At 39.6% G+C, this 24,785-nt stretch overlaps 1 protein-coding gene across 1 annotated transcript in view; it reads right to left on the bottom strand.

Moving 5' to 3' along the window:
* cdc14aa (cell division cycle 14Aa) overlaps window positions 1–21,221 on the bottom strand; it is a 64,827-nt gene extending 43,606 nt beyond the window's left edge. Inside the window, exons 1-8 of the mRNA XM_051866793.1 lie at window positions 20,744–21,221; window positions 20,216–20,306; window positions 20,028–20,103; window positions 18,244–18,336; window positions 18,016–18,095; window positions 16,002–16,068; window positions 15,352–15,414; window positions 14,708–14,795 (exon numbers count right to left, since the gene is read on the bottom strand). Coding sequence (XP_051722753.1) covers window positions 14,708–14,795; window positions 15,352–15,414; window positions 16,002–16,068; window positions 18,016–18,095; window positions 18,244–18,336; window positions 20,028–20,103; window positions 20,216–20,306; window positions 20,744–20,789 — 604 coding nt within the window. The 5' untranslated portion in view covers window positions 20,790–21,221. The remainder of the gene's footprint in view (window positions 1–14,707; window positions 14,796–15,351; window positions 15,415–16,001; window positions 16,069–18,015; window positions 18,096–18,243; window positions 18,337–20,027; window positions 20,104–20,215; window positions 20,307–20,743) is intronic.
* Window positions 21,222–24,785: the final 3,564 nt, after the last annotated feature.

Below are 24,785 nucleotides of genomic sequence, written 5' to 3'. Positions count from 1 at the left end.
AGAGTAAGACCCGAACCATTAGGTGCAGCTGCCAGTCCTTCTCCTCTCGAGGAAAAGACCAGAAGAGAGTGGATCATTTTACAAGTAAAACACACCCACAATAACAAACAGACAGATCCCACAAGAACTGCCTGTACATGCTCTTTGTTCTCATAAAAGACAACGTTATAATTTATGTATGTGATCAGATGTCAACTCTATGGGACATGGATGCACATACTTCCTGAAACATTTGTCAGACATAAATTGTCTTACCTTAATATCGGTTTGATATCGTTTCAAACAAAACAGTCCCTGAAGACGAAAAAGATACTGACTGGTTCTCTAGGCTGGTTCTCTAGGCTCCACTGAGCAACAGTCCAGTTCTTTTTCTCCTTAGCCCAGGTAAGATGCTTCTGACATTGTCTTTGGTTCAGAAGTGGCTTGGTACGTGGAATGTGACAGTTGTAGCCCATTTCCTGAAGACGTCTGTGTGTGGTGGCTCTTGATGCACTGACTCCAGCTTCAGTCCACTCCTTTTGAAGCTCTCCTAAGTTCTTAAATCGGCTTCGCCTGACAATCTTCTCAAGCCTGCGGTCATTCCTTTCACTTGTACAACTTTCCTAACATACTTTTTCCTTCCAGTCAACTTTCCATGAATATGCTTTGGCACAGCACTCTGCGAACAGCCAGCTCTTTCAGCAATGACCCTCTGTGGCTTACCCTCATTGTAGAGGGTCTTGATGATCATCTTCTGGACAACTGTCATGTCAGCAGACTTCCCCATGACTGCTGTTGGGATTACTGACCTAAACCCAGTATTTATACCCTGAGAATGGTAATTTAATAGAACTTGAAATTAAATATTCTAATAATTTGAGATACTGATTTTTTTTTTTTTTTAATTAGTGTAGTTTTTAAATTACAGAACAAAAAAAACTTTTTTCATGATATTCTAATTTATTGAGATGCACCTGTATATTCAGGTTGGGCTAGGTAAAATAAATAATAAAGTTACTATGACTAGCCAGATAAATAAACACTTTATACATGCTGGGTCTGTATTTGACAGTTTAAATGCAAATATAACTATCCTACATTCTGGGATTACACCAGTGACTGGAAATCTGGATGTTTTTGTTTTTAAAGCATTGAAAGGCACTGATGATAAAACATCTGTGGGCCCAGATAACTTAGACCCTTATCTTTTGAAGGTGGCAGCGGATGTTATTGCTGACCCAGTTACTCGTATATTTAATCTAAGTCTTGTATTGAACTCTTTACCTAAAATTTGGAAAGCTGCTTATGTTCTCCCATTATTTAAAGGCGGTGATCCCTCAGACATGAACAATTATCGTCCCATCTCCAATTTTGACTAAGATTCTTGAATCTCAGGTAAATTCACAGTTAAAACAGTTTTTATTTGATAATAATATTTTAAACTCTTTTCAATCTGGTTTTAGAACTGGCCATAGTACCATTACTGCTGCTACGGTAGTGCTAAATGATATTATTATTATTATTATTATTATTATTATTATTATTATTGGTGCCCTGGATAAAAAACAGCACTGTGCAGCCTTATTTGTGGATCTGTCTAAGGTGTTTGATTCAGTAAATCATGATTTACTGATAAACAAACTTAGCAGTGCTGGCTTTGGACCAGGGACATTGAAATTGTTTGGAAATTATTTGGTAGATCGGACTCAGTGTGTTCATGTGGAGGATCTCAAATCTGATTTTCTTGATGTATCAAAAGGGGTCCCCCAGGGTTCCATTTTGAGACCTATTTTGTTTTCTATTTATATAAATTATTTGGGTAAGGACATTCAAGCAAAAAACACTTTTATGCTGATGATACTGTTATTTATACACTTGCTCCATCTATAACACAGGTGGTGAAAGAGCTTCCGATTGCATTTCAGTCACTGGAAGATGCTCTGGTTTGTTTAAAATTAGTTTTACATTCACAGAAAACAAAGTTTATGGTTTTTTCAAAATCTCAGACACAAGTACTTGATAATTTTTGTATTTTTACATCTGATGGTAAAGTTATTGAAAGAGTACCTTTTTATAAGTACTTGGGCATTTGGATTGATGATAAGCTTTTGTTTAATGTACATATTGCTAATCTAATCAGGAAACATAAAAAAAAGCTTGGCTTTTATTTTTAGAAATAAATCAAATTTTACTTTCAAGACCAAAAAGAAACTTGTAGAAGCTACCTTTCTAACTGTGCTTGATTATGGTGATATATTATACATGTATGCGGCCTTTTCTATCTATGCCTTGATTCGGTATACCATGCTTCACTACGTTTTATTACAAATGCAAAATCCCATACTCATCATTGCATTTTATATGAGATGGTGGGTTAGACATCATTAGTTATACATAGAAAACAGCACTGGAACGTTTTTTATTTATAAAGCAATGTTAGGTAAACTTCCAGCTTATCTCTGTACTCTTCTTTGTCTTTGTTCTGGCAATTACCAGCTAAGCTCTTCCAAGTGTTTGCTTTTTAACATACCTCGAGTTTGTACAGAACTGGGGAAAACTGCTTTTTTGCACCCTGGGCATGGAATAATTTGCAAAAAGAAAATTTGTGTCTATTGGTGAATTTAAAGGCATTATAAAGAGAGTGGTATTGGAAGCTTGTGATTGTTTTTGTTGAGAAGATATGTTTAAATATTGTGATTGTAATGTGTACCAGTTGTATTTTAAAATTGCCTTACTTACCTTGGCCAGGTCTCTCTTGTAAAAGAGATTTTAAATCTCAATGAGACTTCCTGGTTAAATAAAAATAAAAATAAGCTTGGTATTTTTCTTATCACTGATGATTTTTTTTTTTTTTTCTTTTTTTTTTTTTTGCTGCAGTTGAACCTACTCTCACCGGATGAATATAAGTACCTGTCCAGACCACGACTGCATGGTAAAGGGGGTGTTCTTGTTGTCATCTATCGAGAGAACCTCCGACTCACACAACTTGATTTTCACGACACCAATACATTTGAATTCAAATACATTGGCTCCCGCGCCGCCTCCTCCGCACCACCGAGGGAGCCGTCACCTGAATATTGACTGTTTTCCATTCGGACTACGTTTCCCATAGGCCCTCATTCCTGGGACTGATTGCGCACACACCTGCACCTCATCACACTCACACTATTTAAGTCACACACACACACACACACATATCGCGAAGTCTTGATTTGCCCCAGTGATCATTTCTGAGCGTTTTCTTGTGGACTGTTTCGCTGTTGCCGTTTGGACTGTTTATTCCCTGTGATTCTCTGCCGCCTGGCCTGATCTTTGCTTGTGTACTGGACTGTGTTTGCTTGCCGCCTGCCCTGATCTCTGCCTGTGACCCGACTCTGTTTGTCTGCCACCTGCCTCGACCTTTGCCTGTCCCTGTTTATGTCTTTGCCCTTGCCCCTGTCTGCATTGGTGATTATCTTAATAAAAGCTGCAAATGGATCTCCACTCTGTCGATCCCTCATTACAGAAGACTTCGCCAAACAGCGATCCAGCAGCAATCATGCAGATCTCCACCGAGCTGACCGCCCAGGCCAACCAGCTCGCGGTTCATCAACACCAACTGAATCGATTGACTTCTCTTACCGAGGAGCTGGTAAAGACCCTGCAGAGTCTTCGATTCAACGCCGCCGAGGCCGCCACGCCACCGCCTGCTGCTCCCGCCAGTCAGGCCTTCACTGCCGCTCCCGCCATAAATCCACGCCTCACACTCGCGGAGAAATTTGACAGTACCCCCGCAAAATGTAAGGGATTTCTTCTCCAATGTTCTCTCTTCGTCAACCAGCAGCCATCTCTCTATTCCACCGAGTCCAGTCGGATTTCCTTCGTATGCTCCCTGTTGACTGGTAAAGTGCTGGATTGAGCCACGGCTGTATGAAGAGAGGATAGTTCCGTGTTTCCCACCTTTTCTGCCTTCCTGAAAAGCTTCAAAGAGGTCTTCGAACATCTGGAGGGAGGCAAAAGCGCAGGGGATCAATTGCTGTCGTTGTGTCAAGGTAAAACCACAGCTGCCGAATACGCTCTAAACTTTCGAACCCTCGCCGCTCAAACGAACTGGGTCAAGGACACGCTGAAACTACTGTTTCATAAGGGGCTATCTCTGGAGCTACAAGCCGAGCTCGCATACCGCGACGAGGGAAGATCGCTTAACGAATTCATTGAACTAGCCATTCACATTGACAATCTCCTCCGATCAGGGCGCCCTGTCCGTCTGTCCACTCTGACCAATCCCTCATCAGAACCCATGCAGCTCGGGTACACCCCGCTTCATCCAGAGGAGAAAGGAGACGACAACGTCATTTGTGCTTATACTGGGGTCAAGCAGGCCACATCAAGATCAACTGCCCCATCCGACCCAACCCATCTAACCCGAAAGCAGTGAGTTCTCCACTTTCCACCGATTATTCCTCTAACTGCCTCAAGATTCCCATTCAAGTAACAGTGAATGATCAATGCATATCCACACACGCACTCTTGGACTCTGGGGCAGCGGGTAATTTCGTGTCAGATACATTCATCAGAGAACACAATATTACGCTAACGGACTGTAACTCTCCATTGACAGTGGAGGCACTAGATGGGAGACCCATTGGAGGAGGAAGAGTGGCGCACATCACCACTGAACTCGCTCTGCAAGTGGGAGTCCTTCATCACGAGCGCATTCGATTTTATGTTATCCATTCACCCAACAATCCAGTCATCCTTGGTCTCCCGTGGCTCAGAACTCACAACCCGCATATTTCCTGGAAGGAGGGCCAGATCGTTCAGTCGGATGCCACCTGTTACGAACACTGTCTGAAACAGATCACTCCCATACCAGTTCAAACCGTCTCAGTTCACGAGTCCAACATCGACGAGCCCGACATACCTGCTGAGTATGCTGATCTGGCAATTGTTTTTAGTAAAAGCAAGTCAACTGAATTACCTCCTCACCGTTCCAGTGACTGTGCTATAGATCTTCTACCTGGTACCATGCCCCCCAAGGGCAGAATATTTCCCCTGTCACAGCCTGAGTCAGCAGCTATGAAAGCATTCATCAAGGAAGAGTTGGCCAAAGGATTTATCTGACCTTCTACATCCCCAGCGGCATCAGGTTTCTTCTTCGTCAAAAAGAAGGACGGCAGTCTTCGGCCCTGCATAGACTATCGTGGACTGAACGACATTAGTTAAATTCCGCTACCCTCTGCCATTGGTCCCCGCAGCCCTAAAGCAGCTAAGGCAAGCCAAGTACTTTACCAAGCTGGATCTCCATTGTGCATACAATCTGATTCGTATCAGAGAGGGAGATGAATGGAAGACGGCCTTTTCCACCGCTACCGGCCACTATGAGACCCTTGTTATGCCGTTTGGGCTATCCAACAGTCCCTCCATCTTTCAATCACTCATCAACGACATGCTCAATCGCTGGGTCATAGTCTACATTGACGACATCCTCATCTATTCCAATACCTTCGAGGAACACGTCCAACATGTCCGGGCTGTATTGCAACGACTCAACACAAACTGTATGCCAAAGCTGAGAAATGTGAGTTTCATCATACTTCTACATCATTTCTGGGCTATGTCATCAGTCAGGAGGGAGTGGCGATAGACGACAGTAAAGTAAGGGCGGTGCTTGAGTGGCCTCAACCACGCACGCTGAAAGAACTACAACGATTTCTGGGGTTCGCCAACTTCTACAGGTAACTTTGACGCCTCCAGTACAGGCATCGGGGCCATACTCTCACAGCGCCATGGTAATCTAGCAAAAATGTTCCCTTGTGCATTCTACTCTAGAAAGTTGTCGGCAGCAGAGCGCAACTACGATGTAGGCGATCGGAAGCTACTGGCAATGAAGGCGGCGTTGGAGGAGTGGCGCCATTGGCTGGAAGGAGCGCAACACCCGTTCACCATGCTCACGGATCACAAGAACCTGGAATACCTCTGGTCTGCTAAACGTTTGAATCCCCGGCAAGCTAGATGGGCCATGTTCTTCACCCGTTTCCAGTTCACGGTAACCTATAGACCCGGTTCAAAAAATGTCAAGGCAGACGCACTATCTTCTCAGACAGAGAAGGTGGAACGGACGGAGAACGAAGAAAACATTATTCCTGTCAAACTGCTGCTCGCTCCGGTTCAGTGGGACGTCATGACCGAAATCACTCAGACAAACGAACAAACAGCACCACCACCAGACTGCCCACCAAACCGCACATTCGTACCCGTACACCTCCGTGACAAATTGCAACACCAAGTTCACAATTTCCCCAGCTCTGGCCATCCAGGTATCACAGCCACAATACACCTACTACAAAACCGGTTCTGGTGGGACACCATGGTAGCAGACACCACCCAATTCATCAACAATTGCACAGCCTGTCAAACCTCCAAAACATCACACCAAGCCCCAGCGGGTCTATTACAACCGCTGCCCATTCCTCAACGTCCCTGGTCTCATATAGCCATTGACTTCGTCACTGACCTCCCTGAATCCTGTGGTCACACCACTATCCTCACAGTAATTGACCGCTTTTCCAAGTCATGCCGACTCATACCACTTCCCAAGCTACCCACCGCGTTTGAGACAGCAGAGATTCTATGCAACTATGTGTTTCGCTTCTATGGTCTTCCGGAGGACATTGTGTCTGACAGGGGCCCACAGTTCACATCCCGGGTATGGACAGCTTTCTTCAAACAATTGAACATCAACATCAGCCTCACCTCAGGGTACCACCCCGAATCCAATGGACAAACCGAACGCATGAACCAAGAACTCACCAGATTCTTATGCACATACTGTCAACAAAACCAATCGGAGTGGAGCCGCTACCTGTTATGGGCCGAATATGCTCAAAATTCCCTACAGAAACCTGCCACTGGTGTCACGCCCTTCCAATGCGTCCTGGGTTTTCAACCGCCACTCTTTCCCTGGTCCGGGGAACCATCCAATCTGCCATCAGTATCCGAGTGGATGCAACGAAGCGAGGAGACCTGGGATCTGGCCCATCATCATCTACAACGCGCTGTAAGAAGGCAAGAGATACAGGCCAATCGACATCGTCGCCCCAATCCTGAATACACAACAAGGGACCTGCGTCTAAGACTTCCATGCAGAAAGCTCAGTCCCAGGTTTGTAGGGCCTTTTCAAATTCTCAAGCAAATTACACCTGTGTCATTTCGTTTAGATTTACCTGCTAATTACCGTGTTTCTCCCACTTTCCATGTGTCGTTGCTGAAACCCTCTGGTGGTCCGAGAGGAGAGTCGGAGGGAGCCGAAGCCCGCAACCCCCCCACCCTTGATGATCGAAGGCGAGGAAGCTTATCAGGTTCGAGAGCTGCTCAATTCCAGGCGCCGGGGTAGGAGACTACAGTATCTAGTCGACTGGGAGGGGTACGGCCCGGAGGAGCGATCCTGGGTCAATGCGGATGATATCCTGGACCCATCACTCATAGAAGAGTTTCATCGGACGCATCCGGAGAGACTGGCCCCTCAACCACGTGGTAGACTCCGGCGTCCGCTTCCTCGCGTCTGGAGCCGCTCGCAGGGGGGCGGCTCTGTCACGAATGTGGCTCCCGCGCCGCATCCTCCGCACCACCGGAGGGAGCATCTGATTCTCTGCCGCCTGCCCTGATCTTTGCTTGTGTACTGGACTGTGTTTGCTTGCCGCCTGCCCTGATCTCTGCCTGTGACCCGACTCCGTTTGTCTGCCGCCTGCCTCGACCTTTGCCTCGACCTTTGCCTGTCCCTTTTCATGTCTTTGCCCTTGCCCCTGTCTGCATTGGTGATTATCTTAATAAAAGCTGCAAATGGATTTCCACTCTGTCGATCCCTCATTACACAGTGTTGGGGTAGTTAAAAAATTTAATTAGTTACTAATTAGTTACTAGTTACTTCTGTAAATTGTAATGAGATTACTTTACTAGTTACTGCATTTGAAAAGTAACTTCACTACTTATTACTTTACTTTCCTTTTTCTTAATTTACTGTGTAGATACATGGACAAACAGCATAGCCCTATCATCACTTAAACTTTCTGCATAGAGTTTATTGTATAAATATTGAACCATATGAAAGAACAATATCCCCGTCTGCACAAAGAAATATGCCTCACCATAAAATCCAGAAACAACAGGATAAAGAAGGCTATGGTGGGGTCATTTTAAAATGGTTTGAAATCCAAAGTTTCAAAACGCAGGCTTTGGTAAACATGAGAACAAAACTCTTCTCCTGAGAACAAAACCAGCTTTTTATTAGATTCATGGCAGCAACAAAAAAAGAAGTGGTCAATGAAAAATATAAAAATAAAGGTCACTTTATCCTATAAAAAATAAATCTTAATTTAAAATGCACTTAAGCCCATAAAAAGGAAATAGAAAATGAAATTAATTAAACAGAAAATTCACGTCATCCCAAAAACCCTCACCCCGTTTTCCCCTTAGCTCGCTCTCCTCTGCCTCCTGGAGATGTGGCTTCCAGAGGCGGTAACATACCAAGTCACAAACTCTTGAACCTATTAAGGAATTATTGTTTGCTGCAATTATTACAATGCACAAAACAGAAAGTGCAACAAAAGTGCAACAGTGAAAACAGAAAGTGCAACAAAAAGTTTATCTCATAAACTTTATCCCATTCAATTAATTTTTCTCTCTATTCTTTGAAATAACAATTGTATCGCATAAGTCTTTCAAATCTTTTATCTGACAGCCTGTTCCTGCTTGGGGTCAGAACACTACTGCCCAGGCTGAAAAGCCTTTCGACCGGTGCACCTGACGGTATTGGAGTGTTGTACTGCTTTGCAATTTCCTTAATCCTGTGGAACCTGGAGAGAACCTCCCAGTCAGATCCAGGCATTTTTAAGTACTCCATGACTTCAGTCTCTGCAGTGTAGGAAAACTCCTCTTCAAATTCAAAAAAGTCATTGTGACTGGAGGTGGCAGCGCTCTGAACTGCTGGTCTCATCAGTGGCTCTTCAGGAATCCGGGCACGACACTCAGAAATTTGCATGGTTTTAACAGCATCTCTTCTCTTCTCATATTTGAGCCAGCGGACCTTTAATTTGGGCATTGTGGCAGCAGCCATCAGAGCATCCTTGCTGTCCAAGACGGATGCAAATCTGTCTTTGATTGCCTGTGATATGAAATAGTAGGCTACATTAGACAAACATATAGTTCAATTAACAGCTTTTACAGCCTCATAAATTTGGGCTACAGTACATCAGCTATATTGAACTGCAGGCCTATAGCCTACACTGCAAGCTATTATTTAAGGCAGCACTGATAAAAATGATTTTGTGGTGAAGTAAATACTACAGAAAAAAACAATGTAATTTACATGAAAAAGTTAGTTAGGCAAGAATAAAAAAAACTAAGTAAATTCTTCATTCAATGTTATATTGTTTGAGTGAAATGTATTGAAAAGGAAACTTCAACTAAATAGATATTCAACATTTTCCTAGCCAAGTTAAAATTACTTATTTTCTTTGTTACTTTTTACATTTAACTTAGTTAAGTAGAGTTTACTTAATTCCATATGTGAAATTTACTTAAAACGTGTGCAAAAACTTGCCAAATAAAAATGAAGTGAATTGTTTTTTTTTTTCTTCATGTAGGGCCTATTCATTTTATTATTCAATATGTGTTTACCTGTACAACAGCACCAGGCATGCCAGCTGTCATCTGGGAAAGGCCATCCTTCAACGCAAGCAACTTTGACGTGAGAATCTCTAAGGTTGGCAGGAGGGTGCCGTAGTAGCAATCATCTTCTCCTTGTAGTATATCTAATGCAACAGCAAGAGGACTTAACACTGCACAATATTCCTTCAGGAACTGATACTCTCGCTCAGTGATGCTCTTTACACTCAGTCTAGAAAAAATGGTGTTTAAATCTCTGATTGGGATTTCTGTGATGAGAGACAAGGTGTCATGAGTTGAGTTCCAGCGTGTAGCAGTGGGTATGATGAGCTTTCTTTTTAGCACATCCTCAACCTGGTCTGAAGCCACAGTAGAGCGACTAGTTTTTGTCCAGAGAGCTGCACACTTGGCAAGAGCACTTCTGTAAACTGCTTTACAGTCATTGTTACTGGTCAGCCATTTCTCCAGGTCATTTTTTGCGATCAGGTTTAGTGTATGTGATGCACAGCGCAGATGAGGCGGCAGTGAAAATGTCTCATCTGATTCTGTGGAGAGTGCTTCGGCAACATCAGTAAAAGTGAACTCCTCCTCTCCCTCCTCATCAGATGGCTCGTCAGAGTCAGACCCATCATCAGGATGGGATTCAAACATTCTAAAGGCTTTTACAAAATTGCTGCCATTATCAGTGACACATGCTGTTACTTTATGTGATAGTCCAAAGGATGAATGAACCTGTTCTATTTCGCTAGCTATGACATCGTAAGTGTGTCTTCCTCTCACTCTCTTGCAGGCAAGAGCAGCCTTCTCGCGTTTAAAACTAATGCTGTCTATCCAGCGCACCGTCATTCCTAAATAACTTTTGTTGTTGGCGGACCAAATGTCCGCGGTGGTACACACATGATCCAGGGACTCGAACGTTCTTTTAAGCTTCGATTCCATGTCGGAATAACACTTATCCATGTAATGTGAAAATGTTTTCCTGTCGGACGTTGGCTTGCGAGTCGCGGGTATTTTATCTAGTATTTTTCTAAACCTGGGCGATTCAATGGTCGACAGGGGAAGCATGTCTTCTACAATGAACCCTGCAACTAGCCTGTTCATTTAGTTTTGTGTTACCTGCTGCGCTCCAAGACTTGAGAAAAGCTTAGCTTGTTTAGGCGGGGTCGGCTGATGATGAGTGACTCCTTCAAATGACCGGTGAGCAGGATCTTTCGCCACAAGTTTTGTATTGCCATGCTGGGCTGACAAATGCTTAGACAGGTTGCTCATCGAGTTGGCAGCAGTTGAAAGACACTTGTCGCCTGGGCATAGTGTGCATTTCACACGAATATTTTTGTCCTTTCGAGCAATAAACTGAAAGTAATGTGAATATCGCCAGTGGCCGAAACCCCCTGTCTCCGTCTCCATCTCCATTTCCATTTCCCGCTGCCCTTCGCACCAGCAGCTACGTCAAATCGATCTCTATGGCAACGGCACACATACAGGCACATGTATGCACGCACCACTTAAACAGACAGAACTTTACACACAGGCAAACACGGCTTGGGTAACGCAGGAAAGCGCGTTCCTATAGTCTAGTAAAGTAGTGTAGTTACCAATATTATTAGTGTAATGCGTTACTTTACTTCGTTACCCAAAAAAGTAATATAGTTACTGTAATCCGTTACTTTGTAACTCGTTACCCCCAACACTGGTCCTAAGGCTTTATCTAACTTTTTTTCTTAATACAGTGAACTGTTGATATTAACATTCATGTTGATGCTGTTTGGTCTAACACTAATCAATTACTGTCAGTTTTTGAATGTTTTAATTTGACTCAGCATGTTCATTTTCCTACTCATACACATATTAGAAAAGACAAATGCTGTCCACTGGTGTTTCTCTAATGAGGCCACGAAGTTTAGCTATTTGCCAAATCTATCTGGTCAGTCCCTGACTTGCTTTTCTCTGACTACTCCATCTTCTGTTTTTGAGTTAATTTTGAGATTCAATTCATCATCCTGTCGACTTGCTCCTACTTCTCTCTTGAAACTGTCATCTCTGCACCTATTTCTCACTTCATCAATGCATCTCTTGCCTCTGCTTCATTCCATCTGCCATTCAAAACTGCTGCAGTTACTGATGGAGTATTTTATCCATCCTATAGAAAACAATTGTAGAATTAGTTTGCTTACTATAAAAGCTAGAAGTGTTTTGAGGCCTCTTGTCCTATGTAACTGTAAAGGTCAGACAAGTTTACTTGGCCACTGAGCATATTTTATTGGTAATTTTCCACCAGACAACAGGTGGCTGTGAAATGAACAAGACCATTGTTAAGTGCGTCATATGAAGGCTTCTTGCCTCTTGGGTGAATTGACTGGTTTGATACAATGTTTCATTTGGCCCATGGGAAAAGGGTTGACCATCAAATTGGCAGAAGGCCCATGAGAAATTAAGTCAAAAGATGTACAGTAGCTAGAAGTTGTATTAGTGAAATGACTATGGTAGAAAGGTCGGGGAGTACATGGGAAAGATGAGTGGGGGGAGAGCACCTGTAAGTGAGAATATGGGAAAATGTAAGGGTGAATATTACCAGCCAATGATATTATGTTGGTGTGTTTTAAGAGATAAGAAAAATGTATAAAAACTGTGCCCCAGCTAAGAGAGATTCAGATGTGGAGCTGGCATCTCACTTTGTTGCTTGACAATAAAGTTAAATACTTCTGAGACCTGGAACTTCGACTCTGAGTTTTTCTTCGAGACCAGAACTGAAGGGACACAGAGACATCAAATTTGCCACGACATTACCCCTGTTCTCAAGAAACCCAACCTTGATCCCTAAGTCCTATCTAATTACTGTCCTATTTCAAAATTTCCCCCTCATTGTTAAATTACTGGAAAGTACTGTGGCCTCCCAGCTTGCATCTTTTCTAGTGGAAAATAATCTCTTTGATCCTTTTCAATCTGGTTTTCACCCTCTTCATATTAATGAAACTGCACTTGGAAAGGTAGTGAATGATCTGCTACTTTCTGGTGACTCTGGTTCTCTGTCTATACTTCTGCTACTTGACCTCAGCTCTGACTTCGATACCATCTCCCATGACTTCCTTATTTCTCGCCTCTCCGATCTGGGTATTTCTGGTGCTGCTCTTTCTTGGTTGTCTTTCTATCTCTCTGACAGACAATTCTACATTTCAGTACAGGGTTTTAGATCACTCACTGGCTACGTTTACATGCACCAATTTTCGTCAATCCGAATGAATTGAATCCGATTGCAGATCTGTTTACATGTACTCTAAACATTGTAATCTGATTCAATTATCCTTTTATATGTGTTTTATATACATTCCGATTAAAAAACAACCTGTTTAACACGAAATACTATTATTCTCATTTGTTTCACTAGCCTATATGTACGGCCACAAGAGAAATAATGGAATAAATTAAGACAGTTATATACCGTTATCAGCATATTATGTTGAAATTCGTCTCTGAGAGAATATGCCCCGTTAATGCAGCGTCAGACAGCTCCGTCACTTTTTACTTGCAATTTCTGTAGTGAATACTGACCGAGGTTGAGACTTTTCAACCGGCATAACTCTTGCGCAAAGTTTGCACGTTGCTTCTTGTGTGATATCCATTGGCTCCCCTTCTTGTTTTAAAACGGAAAGATTTCCAGTATTATGATTATGAATACAGCTACGCCACTGCCTGTTGGCATCTTTACACTAAAGACGTGAACGTGAACTTGCGCACTGCATAATGCGTGCCAACATTGCACTGCGCATGTGCTCCAGACACTTCTGAATTTGATTCAGATTGAGCTCAATCGGATCGACCAAGGTGTTTACATGAACGTTTTTCAATCCGATTGAGCCGTCAATCCTATTACAAATGGATTATTTGGGTGCCACTGTCCCCCTGAAGCAAGATTTCCCCCAGGAATCATTATTATTCATAATTTACATACTACCTCTAGGTCAGATCTTACATCATCATGGTTTTAATTATCCCTTTATGCTGATGACATCCAAATATACACTATCTTTACATCTGCTCTATCTACCCAAACTGATAAAAGCTCTGTTACTTCATCAGTTCTTCATCAGATGCCGAAAATATCATCCATGCATTTGTCTCAACCCGTCTTGATTACTGTAATGCCCTTTTCATTGGCTTACCTGCCAGCTCCACTTCCAGACGTCAATATATTCAAAACTCTGCTGCTAGAATACTTACGCTACCAAACGCTCTGCCCACATCACTCCAATTTTGTATGATCTTCACTGGCTTCCAATAGCCTATCGTAATCAATACAAAATTCTCCTGCTCACTTTTAAATCTTTGCACGGCTTGACTCCCCCCTATCTCTGTAATCTGCTCCTCCCCTACACCCCAACTCGCTCACTAAGATCTTCTGACTCTTCTTAAGGTCACTCTTCTTGGGTGGCAGATCATTTAGCGTTGTTACACATAAACTATAGAATTCTCTCCCCCGATCACTCTGTTGAGTTAATAATATCTCTGTATTCAAATCACTACTCAAAACTCACTTATTTTCTGAATGTTATCATTCTTAAGTTGTTCAGTATTTCATCGTGATTCTATTCTGCTGTATGCTGCCCAATGTAATGCTATTTTACTGTTCTGAATTCTTGTTACTCTAACCTACTTACTATTGTTTGTCATCATTGTCCTCCCTATTGTTGTTATACTTTCCTTAGTGCATGCACACTGTAAAGCATCCTTGAGCACTGGATAGGTGCTATATATAAAACATTTATTCACACTTTATGCAATTATTTAAAATGCGTCAATAATCTAGAAACAATGTTAATCAACACCACAACAACTAAAGCAGCAAACGTTGCAAAACACAAAATTTATGTCACTGCTAAAACTTTTGGTCATGACTGTAAATAGTTTGACAAGCCATTTTGAATGTTTTCCTATTCTTGTAGAAGTTTAACAGAGTTTTGGGAAACAACTGCCATTGAATAAAGAACAAATACCAACAGGGTTAACATTAACACATTGATCCATTAAACATTTGTTAGGGAAGAATGTACAAGCTTTTAGGTGCAAATTTAATGTGCCAGCTTACCGTTCTCTATTTTGCTCTTGGGATGAGGTCCACTGAAGGCCAACAGTTTTCCTGGCACAATCCAATTAAAATCACCATTTTCCACACGCTTGTAATGCAAAAGACGAGAAGATGCACTAAAACCTCTGAATCCATCAACAATATACATAACTGCTTAATTGAAGTAAATTAATAATTTTTATGTATATGTGTCCCCAAAATAAATGCACACTTAAATGCATGTTAAACTGTTTACATTTTATAACAAAATATCAAACCAATTAATTTTTGCAATGACTTTTAATCAGTAAAGTCAGTTTTCTTCAAGTTCACACAGATTTTTTTATCAGAGTAAACACAGGTGAAGTACATCACAAACTATAAACATGATCTGACAGTGTGACAATCAGAAAGTGTCTAAATACTTAAATGTTAAATGTTTTGCTTGCAAAATATACCTTTTTTTAAAAAAAATAAAAAAATAAAAAAAATAAAAGCCACTTGGTTTAATATTTTGATTTTGAATGCTATTCTTATTACAGTTATTCAGTTTTAAATGCTCAAAAACTTTTTGGGGCCACTGCTGAGAATGAAGCAGTGCTATACACTTATAAAGTTAGTTTATATCTATGACAATGAAATAATCATATTAAAGAAGATGATACCTCATAATGTTCATATTCTTCAACATCAAAATTCTCAAAGTCAAAGAACCCGTGCTGCAAGGCCTGAAAAGAAAATTAATTAAGAATAAGATTTACTTTTCATTAAATAAAGGCAAAACATGAATCATGCATTTGGGTCTTTACTAACTTATTGGAACATAAAGAAAATGTGTCTTCAAAAGTGTCCATTATGCATAAATCTTAAAATAAATCCTTGATGCTTAAAAAGACAAACTGATAAGGTTTTATTCAACATCATATACTTAAATCATGTATCACAGCCATCCAAGCTAAATAATATCTCATTGCTTCTCAACAGCATGTTATGACTGCCAGAAAATTTTCCCAAAATTCTCCACCCACAAGTGTCTTTTGTATTGTGCTTCCTGTTCATCAGTTATCACATTGCGTGGCAAGTCCTTTATGTAATCCGTCCATTAGAGCCTGTGCCAATTCTTTCTCCAGTGTCAGATTGAAAAGACAGATAATTGGACTAAAAGATTATGTTCTGGGGATAAAGTGCATTGTACGTGTACGCTGTCCAGCCTTGGTCTAAAAAATGGGTCAAAATGTCACAAACTTTACCCTTATTAATTATTAATTAAAACAGATGGTGCTATTGAAGCAAACTCTCCCCTTTATACACATACCTTGCGGATTCCTTGTAAACAGTCTAATATGGATAGATCATATGTGCAGTTCCCAAAAGCAGCATCTCTATATGGAAATAAAATAACATTAAATAGATTATATAATATGTTGATTACATGTTAAATATATATATATATATATATATATATATATATATGATATATATGTATGATTACATTTTTGTAAATAAATTGTATGATTTACTTCTGGGATTGTTTGCTGTTTGGGCAAGTTATGTAAAAATAATAGGTTGCATGACTGATTTTATTCTGGCTGCCACAGCCACTGTTTTATATCTGTTATTTAAGCTTTATTTGAGAAAAGGCTCACATTAAATTTTGTTGGTTTTGTGGCCAGTTGTCACCATATTTCACTGAAATGCACACACCGACTGTGTGATGCTGCAATTATTTGTAACGATTATTTCCATTTTCTTACTTTTTGTTTAATTTTGTTGATGACTCTTACGCTCAACTCTGATGTTTGCTTGTGACATTTCTTGTCAAAGGTAACATGCAGTATTATAGAAGAGGACACTGTAAACTAGGCTGATTTTAGGCTGAGTTTACTTTTTCCCGATGAGGGAAGGGAGTGAGAGGGCCAAGATTCAAGAGTCACAGTTTGCTACTGGTAAGTTTATTAATGAGTAGGCTATGTGAATGAATGAGTGAATGTTATTTGTTTTGTTTTTACAGTTGTACAGAGAACTAGTTTTTAATTGTTCGATATTTTTGTTATTTAAAACCGTTGTTCAGTGTTTTAGAGAGGAACTATTCCTAATTTGAACTCTTAATCTTAATTGTTCAGTGATTTACTGATGAACTGTGGGCTATTTAACTCTTGGATGTTCTGCTATTGAATTATAATCAGTTGTATATAATAAAGAACAGGAATAAAATGAAGAGCTGAATTTTATTTATTTTATTTTTTGTAAAATGATATTGTTTAAGACATTTTAACATTTGAAATTAGTTGTTTAGGTTACTTTACTTTACTCTGGTGTTTTTAACATGCTTTAAGACAAACCATGTGCAAATTCATATGTCAACACTATTGCTGAGTATTTTCTCTTTAAAACTGCAGTAAACCAAAGACTCAAACCTGGTGTTTCTGACGTCACAAACCACCTTGTAACCAATCAAGTCAACGTGCCGGCGGGCTTTAGCATATCATTAACTGGCCGCGCAAGGGAGTCTCAAAAGAAGGTTATCCCGGTATATTTTTCTGTTGATATGAAAAATTGGGTAGATTTAGCCATATAGCGGGTGTATGATGCATGTTACGATGTTATGATGAACTATGTCTCCACTGACGTTCTGAGTTGTTCAAAGCGTTTGTAAGGATACTGACTGTTAGAAGGCAGCTGTCTTGACTTGTCATGACTCATGATTGTGAACATGGTTTATGTAACATTAGCAACACATTATTAGCTGTTTGATAACACAGTCAAGTAAAACGCTAATCATATTAATTAATAATCTTTATGTGTCCGACGTTGTAAAAAGCTATACCATTGTGCAGCGGTTACCTCAGTAAGTTGACCGAGTGGATCTCGTCTGAGCTCGTGCGAGTGAGTGGAGGCGGGACTAATTAGCATATTCATAGGTCTGTATATATTAAATGAGGCATGAGTGTAGCGTTACATTCAAGCTATTTTAAGGCATTAATAATTTTTTCCCCACAGGAAAAAAACGTTTAAATTTGTAATTTTGGTGATCAAAGATGAGTTTTAAGGGATAAAGTTGTTGGGGGGAATTTTCTGAAAGAAGTAGTAATATTTAATAAACTATTTGAACTATTTATAAATATCCTTATTTTTTTAGTTACATGTTTTTAATTACTGTTTTTTGTGTGGTAATGTAAAAAGGAAAAAAGTGTTCCAACTGTATACGGTCTACCGATGTGTACATACAGTAATATATAAGACTATGGTAATGAGGTGTGATTAGCACAGCCACACATGATCAAATCAGATTGTCATGCTTGTGTCAGAGCGTGTGTTCAGTTTCTCACCTAAAGGGCAGGTATGACACATTGGTTCCAGAGATCAGGGCCCGGTACACTTCCTCTGGAGTTCTTTTTAAGTAGATTACCTGAAGAAAGAAGCAAGACATAACTAGCAATTTCCCTGAGAATCTCTGAAACAAGAGCTTTGTTTCACTGTTCATAATTATTTTATCCCCAAAATATCAACAAAAACTATCATCTTCTAAGGTTACAGAAATACAGAGCTGGACTCACTGCATAAGCACCGATGAGGACGGCTGCATTGGCTCTCTTTCGTTGGTCATAACTGGTGTAATGGATGATGCGCTTTCTGGACAGAGTGAAAGACTGCAGAGATACACAACACACATTCATGTTTAGATCCAAATATGAAAATTCATTCATCATTTATTCCCCCTCATGTCATTCAAAAACCTGTATATGACTTTCTTTCTTCTGCACAACACAAAAGGAGATGTTAGGTAGAACGTTCATGCTGTTTTTCATGCTCACTTTAAAAGTAGTCCATATGTCTTGCCATATTTGAAGTCCTCTGAAGCCAGAGAAAAGACATCCTTTAAACAGTTATAAACTGATTATCAGCTCTCGTTCACATGACGAGCAGGATTTCACAAGATGAGCAGGTCTGTTGTTTATGATGCCAAATGTTGTTGTAACCAATACACGTATTTAAATAGTATAAATGAGATTTTACAACCTACGATGAGGGAGAGGTTTGGTGAACAATGACTTAACTTTCATTCTGTTTCTCAAAAATAATGTTTGGAAAATATGCACATGGGCTACTGCTGTAGTACTTACATGGTGCCTTTTTGTAATTTTTGGATCTTGACAGCCACCTCACAATTTTGACTGTATTGAAAAGAGTAGAACATTCTGCCTATTACATATCCTTTTACGTTAAATGGAAGAAACAAATTCATTCAGGTTTAGAACGACACGAGTGTGCGTAATTGATGACAGAATTTTCATATTTGGGTAAACTGTTCCATTAATACTTAAGGCTCTAGTCATTTCTTGCCATTTTAATTTTGATTTTGCTGTTTTGTGTAGAATGGTACTGCATTAACAATGTCTCAGACAGAGGAAGATGAAGTGAATTGCTTAGTTTACCTACAATTTATTTCTCATTACATTAAGCCAATTCGGTACATTTGAAGTTTTATTGTCATTTAACCATGTAAAGCCTGACATATAAAATACTAGTCAGAAAATCCAGACGTTTTATGTGCTACATGGATGTCCCATTTTTTTGTACCCACTTCACACAAGCACATACTGCACAGAAACACCTTGAACGTGACCCATATAACCCTTAATCTGTCAGGTCCAGATACAAAGAAAGTCATTGAAGTTCATTCATTCATGCCAGAAACTTCTGTTGTGTCACTCACAGTAATAGAGCGCTCTCTACTGCTCACTGCAGGAACTGCTTGTGACTCATACAGTCTTGCAAGAAGGTATAAATAACTTATTACATATAAAATAACTTACTTTTAATATAGACATTAAGGCCATGGCGGCTGCTGCTGGTGGTGAAGGGATGTGACCATATATTAAGGTTTTACAAAACTGAACTATTAATAGTGATTTTCATTTATTTTGTCAGGCTGGGCTTAACCTACCTATTTGCAGGGGATTAGCCTTTGTGGTTTTCCAGGAAAACATCTTCAAGTTTCTGTTATCTAAGATTCATACACTATATATATACTTATATATTCATATGTATGGAATTTTGGACTTTTTTCTGGAATAAGAGAAAAATGGTTTTAAAGTGTCTCGCTGCATCATGCTTCGGCAAACCATTCTAATTTCTTTTAGGCAACCAAACTAATTTCTGTGCTAACTAAAAAGGCTCTTCTCGATGTTTATGAATAAATCCAAATACAAAAATGAAAAAACATAAGACCTGTATTTGATCAGTAAGTAAAATATGAATTTCTGATTAAGTCTTTAGGAATACAACAAGTGCTGTGATGCAAAAACTGAGCCATTCGATTCAAAGAAGATGATCTTACCTTTAGTTTTTTGTTCAGTTTGCAGCAATATCTGTACAGCATTGCCAGATTGAGGGGCCCAAAATCTGCATAAAAGCTTGAGACAGAAATGGACAATAAAGTCAACACTTGTCAAATGAAACAAGCAAATATGAGCAATCAGAAATGGCAATTTTACATGGTCAGTTAAAAAACGTACAAAGACTTACTTTTCATATATAAATTCATCATCTGTGCAGAAGAAATGTGTGTTTGCTGTGCTCTTGGGTTTGCTTCTAAGAGTAGCGAAATACAGTCGATCTGGGGTGACGGGAAAGAAAATACAACTGAATACAGAATAAGTTAAAAAAGAAAGAAAAAAAGTAAATGACGGTAAACCACATCTGGAAACACGTATAATTGATTCTAGCAATCTGAAGATAAACTACAACAGGAAGCAAAAGGTACAAATTTAAAATTACTTTCATTAGTAACATAATTAGTAATCAAAATGGCAAGACACATTGAAAGCATTTTCATATCTACATATCTGAATGTACATGAACAACTTATCTGTAAAGCATTATAGGCTATATTGTTTTTAATAACATTCATGAAAATTATTACAAAGTACAACATACAGTATGCTAGGATTTTGATGTTATAAAACATTACTTATGGATTTAGCAGATTAAAAAATAATATTTGCCTTTGAACCTTTGTTTATATAAACGATATAACTATTTTCATCTTATTACCTTTGATAAACTCAGAAGATCCGAGAAGCTCATTGTCATCTCCCATTTTAATACTGAAACTTCAGGATTTTAAATATTTCCACGAGTTTCTTTTCGTGCCAAAGGGACGTTATATTGGAATATCCGGTAGTTTTGAAAACAAATGTAACTTTACTTAAAAATAAATCCGTTATATTTATATTTAACGACGTCAACACAGTCCTGTTATAACCCACTTCTGTGTCCTATAAGCTCTTCTGTGTCGAGTATAGACGGCAAATCCTCTAAATCTCTTCTGAACGGGAAGTGAGTTAAAAACTTGATATTTTCCATCAGTTTAATCTCATATATGTTCGTGTCCTTCAGTTTTCCGTAATCTTTTGCACTTATATTGTGCTAGAGTTTTCTTGCACGTTCTTCCATAGCTGAAAACTTCACGATACAAGTTAAAGAGACATTGCCTAGTAACCACGTGCCACGCCACCACACAAATGCCCGTTGTTAAGGCGGGGGTTAATTTCGACCAATCAGGGTTCGAGACGGAGTGCCTGCTTTTAGAGCATGATGTTTTGGATTAATACATATTACACGATTTAGTCACAGAAATAAGAAGTAACGTCATTTTTGCATCCAACTTTGTTGAAGAAAGTATTTTTATTTCTTAGATAACTGTATAATTATTTGTATTTTTAAATTTATGTGGATAGATAGCATTTTAGGGATTTTTAGTTAATGACTGAGCTGAAACCTGGGGTGTGTGTACAGCCATCTGACCTCTTACCATCAGCGGCCGCACGTGCAGCTGACATGCTTTAACTCTAAAACTCTTAATATGATCAGGCTCAACTGAGTCAGCTCACATAGGCTACAGCTACAGCCAACATCAGCTACCACAGGATGTACAAATACCAACATCCCGTTGCATTGTGCATCACAGAGCACAAATCAACTTTCTGCACTTTACAGAGTAGGCTATTTTTTCTAAAAGCAGTGTAGAAAGAAATACTATCCTATTAGCATAACTGCATACATTTAGCATTAACCATGTAAAAATACAGGCAGTGTGTACAGTATATAGTTTATGATTTAAAGTAAATAGACAGACAGACAGACAGACAGATAGATGGATAGACCTGTGATGTGGGTTATCCAGGCTGTTGGTGGCACCATGGCTGGACGCCTGCGCTTGAAGCGCCAGTGTCCCCTCCAGGCCGGCACATGGGACATGCCTTCATTGAGGTCCGTAAATGGAGGAAGAGGATATTGCTGATGAAGAATCACAACCTTATGTTCTCCCCCATATGAATTGGAGGCAGCCGATTATACTTTGAGTCAGAGAACAGAAGAAATAAGCTGCATTTCTCCAGAACTCCTCCCAGCTCCACCTGCTACGAAACAAAGGTAATAGCGGCTCAAGTGACGGCCTCAGGTTACAGCTCAACTTCAAAAACGCCCGGCTCCGGTGCTGTTAAAGGTTTTTGGTTACTCTCAATTCCCATAGAGGTGGGAATGTCACTGCTGAATTCTTACTCTCATTGGGTTTGCGATACGACCTCTGTGACACATTCGTATTGTCTCCATCAATCTCTGCCACAATAACGCGGCATGGGATTTTCACCACTGCAAGTCTCATACATCCACTAAGCATGTCCCTTTCTCTTCAAGGGTCAGTGGCTGTGAGACAGTGCTAAGGTAAAACCTGAGATGAGGACATGCTTAGAGGCCAGAGTCCAAATGGAACAGGGTTTCTAATAACAGGCAAGGTCACCCACAGCGTTACAGGAGAGCTTATCAGCACTGTAGATATTTGAGAAACACTGGAGGAGCTCTTCCCCACAGGACTTGGATGAAATGAAAAAAAGCAACAAGATATCACAAGTGCTGCTTGACATGTCATGCTTCTAAACATGTACAGAGTGTCAGATATAAAAGTAGAATGTTATTTGTAATTATGACTGATTGGTCAATCACAGCATTTTAAAATCAAATATTTCTGTATAATGACTGCTAAACTGTATAATTGACCATTGTTCCATGCATTGTTTACTATAAAAAGCAATTCAGGGGACCTGTTGTAACCACTCCTACTCGACCCGCTCTGAGCGGGATTCAAACCGGGGTCTCCGGCATGGGAGACTCCGTTACACTCATCCCCCCAAACCTCACTGCCATCCGGGTCACGGCACCAAATGTAACCATTCCTACTCGACCTGCTTCGAGCGGGATTCGAACCGGTGTCTCCGGCATGGGAGACGGCGCGCTGACAAGGACACTAAAAATTACAGTCTAGGATCAGTTGCCAGCGCGCTTCTTGAGGCTAGGGGAGTAAGGTTTACTCGCACAGCTCTTACAAGCTAGCCCCCCCAACCTCACTCCGATCTGGGTCAGGGCACCAAATGTAACCGGTCGTACTTGACCCGCTCTGAGCGAGATTCGAACCGGCGTCTCCGGCATGCAGGGGAGATGGGCACGCTAACAAGAATGCTATGACTACAGCCTCTAGCGTCAGTTGCTTATGCACTACTTGAAGCCAGGGGAGTGAGATTTACTCACACAGCTCTTACTAGCTGGTTACTTTACTACAATAAATTCTAATTTATTGATTTCATTTAATGTTTTATGTTGCAAACATTATTTTGTTATTTATTGTATACTCATTATTTGAGTTCTGTCAACATAATAATGTTGATTATTAAACTTAAAATTGTCATTTATTACTCACCCTCATGTCGTTCCACACCCGTAAGACATTCATTCTTCTTCTGAACACAAATTAATATATTTTTGATGAAATCCATCATGTATCATATTAGATTATTCTTTTAATAAGATGTGATGCAAAATGATTTGTAATGACATAATGATCAAAATATTTATCTGATTTTTATATGATTTGATAATCATTTTAATTACTGTAGATAAATTGCATAATGCTTTTTCATTTTAATTTAGTTTAGTTTGTCAAAAAATTACTAAAAAAAATTACAAGAGATAGATGAGATGCTGTTGTGTTGCTATAAAATTGTAAAAGATCATATAAATAAATTTATAATTGAAGGTTTTGGTTTCAGTACATTAATAGCTATCATGTGTCCCTAAGGCAAAATGTACAGAAAACACACCAGATGAGTGATATTAAATGAATAATGGGTCAAATGAATTTCTAAATCACTATTGTGATCTGTGTGAAGATCTTGAAGCATCAGACCAAACACAGTGCAGGAGAGAATATCCTCCTTCAATGCTGCGCTTCATCTCACCTGCACACAGTGAGGCCTCGTCATATATTCTCGTCTTAACCTGTTCATTTGAATCAGCCAATTAAGCAGCAGCTTAACAAGCTAGTGGAAAAGAAGTTCAGGGTCAAGGCCGACGTGCTAATCTCACCATGAGAAGAATGACTGCTGAACTATGGGTGACGAGACATCCCAGAGACTGGGTCACCTGACCTCAGCTGGAGTAGATGACAGCATATGGATTAACTCATATTATAATTTCTATTGGCTTTAAACATGATGTAGTCAAAAATGAGGAGAATGAAAAATAATGTCTGAGACAGTTCAAAGAGTATGAAGAGGTCTGAAATAAAAAGTGATTTTATAGTATCAAATAATTTAATACTTCTCCCAAACATGATATGAATTGACCTACAACCTGGAAATCCCACTGTGGGTTATCAGGGATTTGGGGTTTAAGAACACCTTTAAAAAAACAAAAACAAAAAAAACAAAACAAAAACAAAACAACATTTTTAACCCTTAAAAAGTGAAAAGAAGTGCACTTTATTTCATTATAAGTACTGTAGTATTCTACTAAATTATACTTTTTTTTCACAAAAGTCTGTAAACATATTTGAATAGACTTTCACGTTTTGTTCTACAACATAAATTACACATTAAAGCTTTAAGGATTAATGTTGTTAGGATTTGTTTTTTCAGCATCTATCATTCTAAACATTAATAAAGTAAAGTTGTTAACGGGTAACCACAACAGAATTTTTTTCATTCAAATATTTTTAAGATACAGCGAAATCATTTTTACATACTTCAGGAAACTAAACACC

Source organism: Ctenopharyngodon idella, chromosome 2, assembly GCF_019924925.1.
Source record: "Ctenopharyngodon idella isolate HZGC_01 chromosome 2, HZGC01, whole genome shotgun sequence".
Lineage (NCBI taxonomy): Eukaryota > Metazoa > Chordata > Actinopteri > Cypriniformes > Xenocyprididae > Ctenopharyngodon > Ctenopharyngodon idella.
This window is presented reverse-complemented; position numbering and strand designations above follow the sequence as displayed.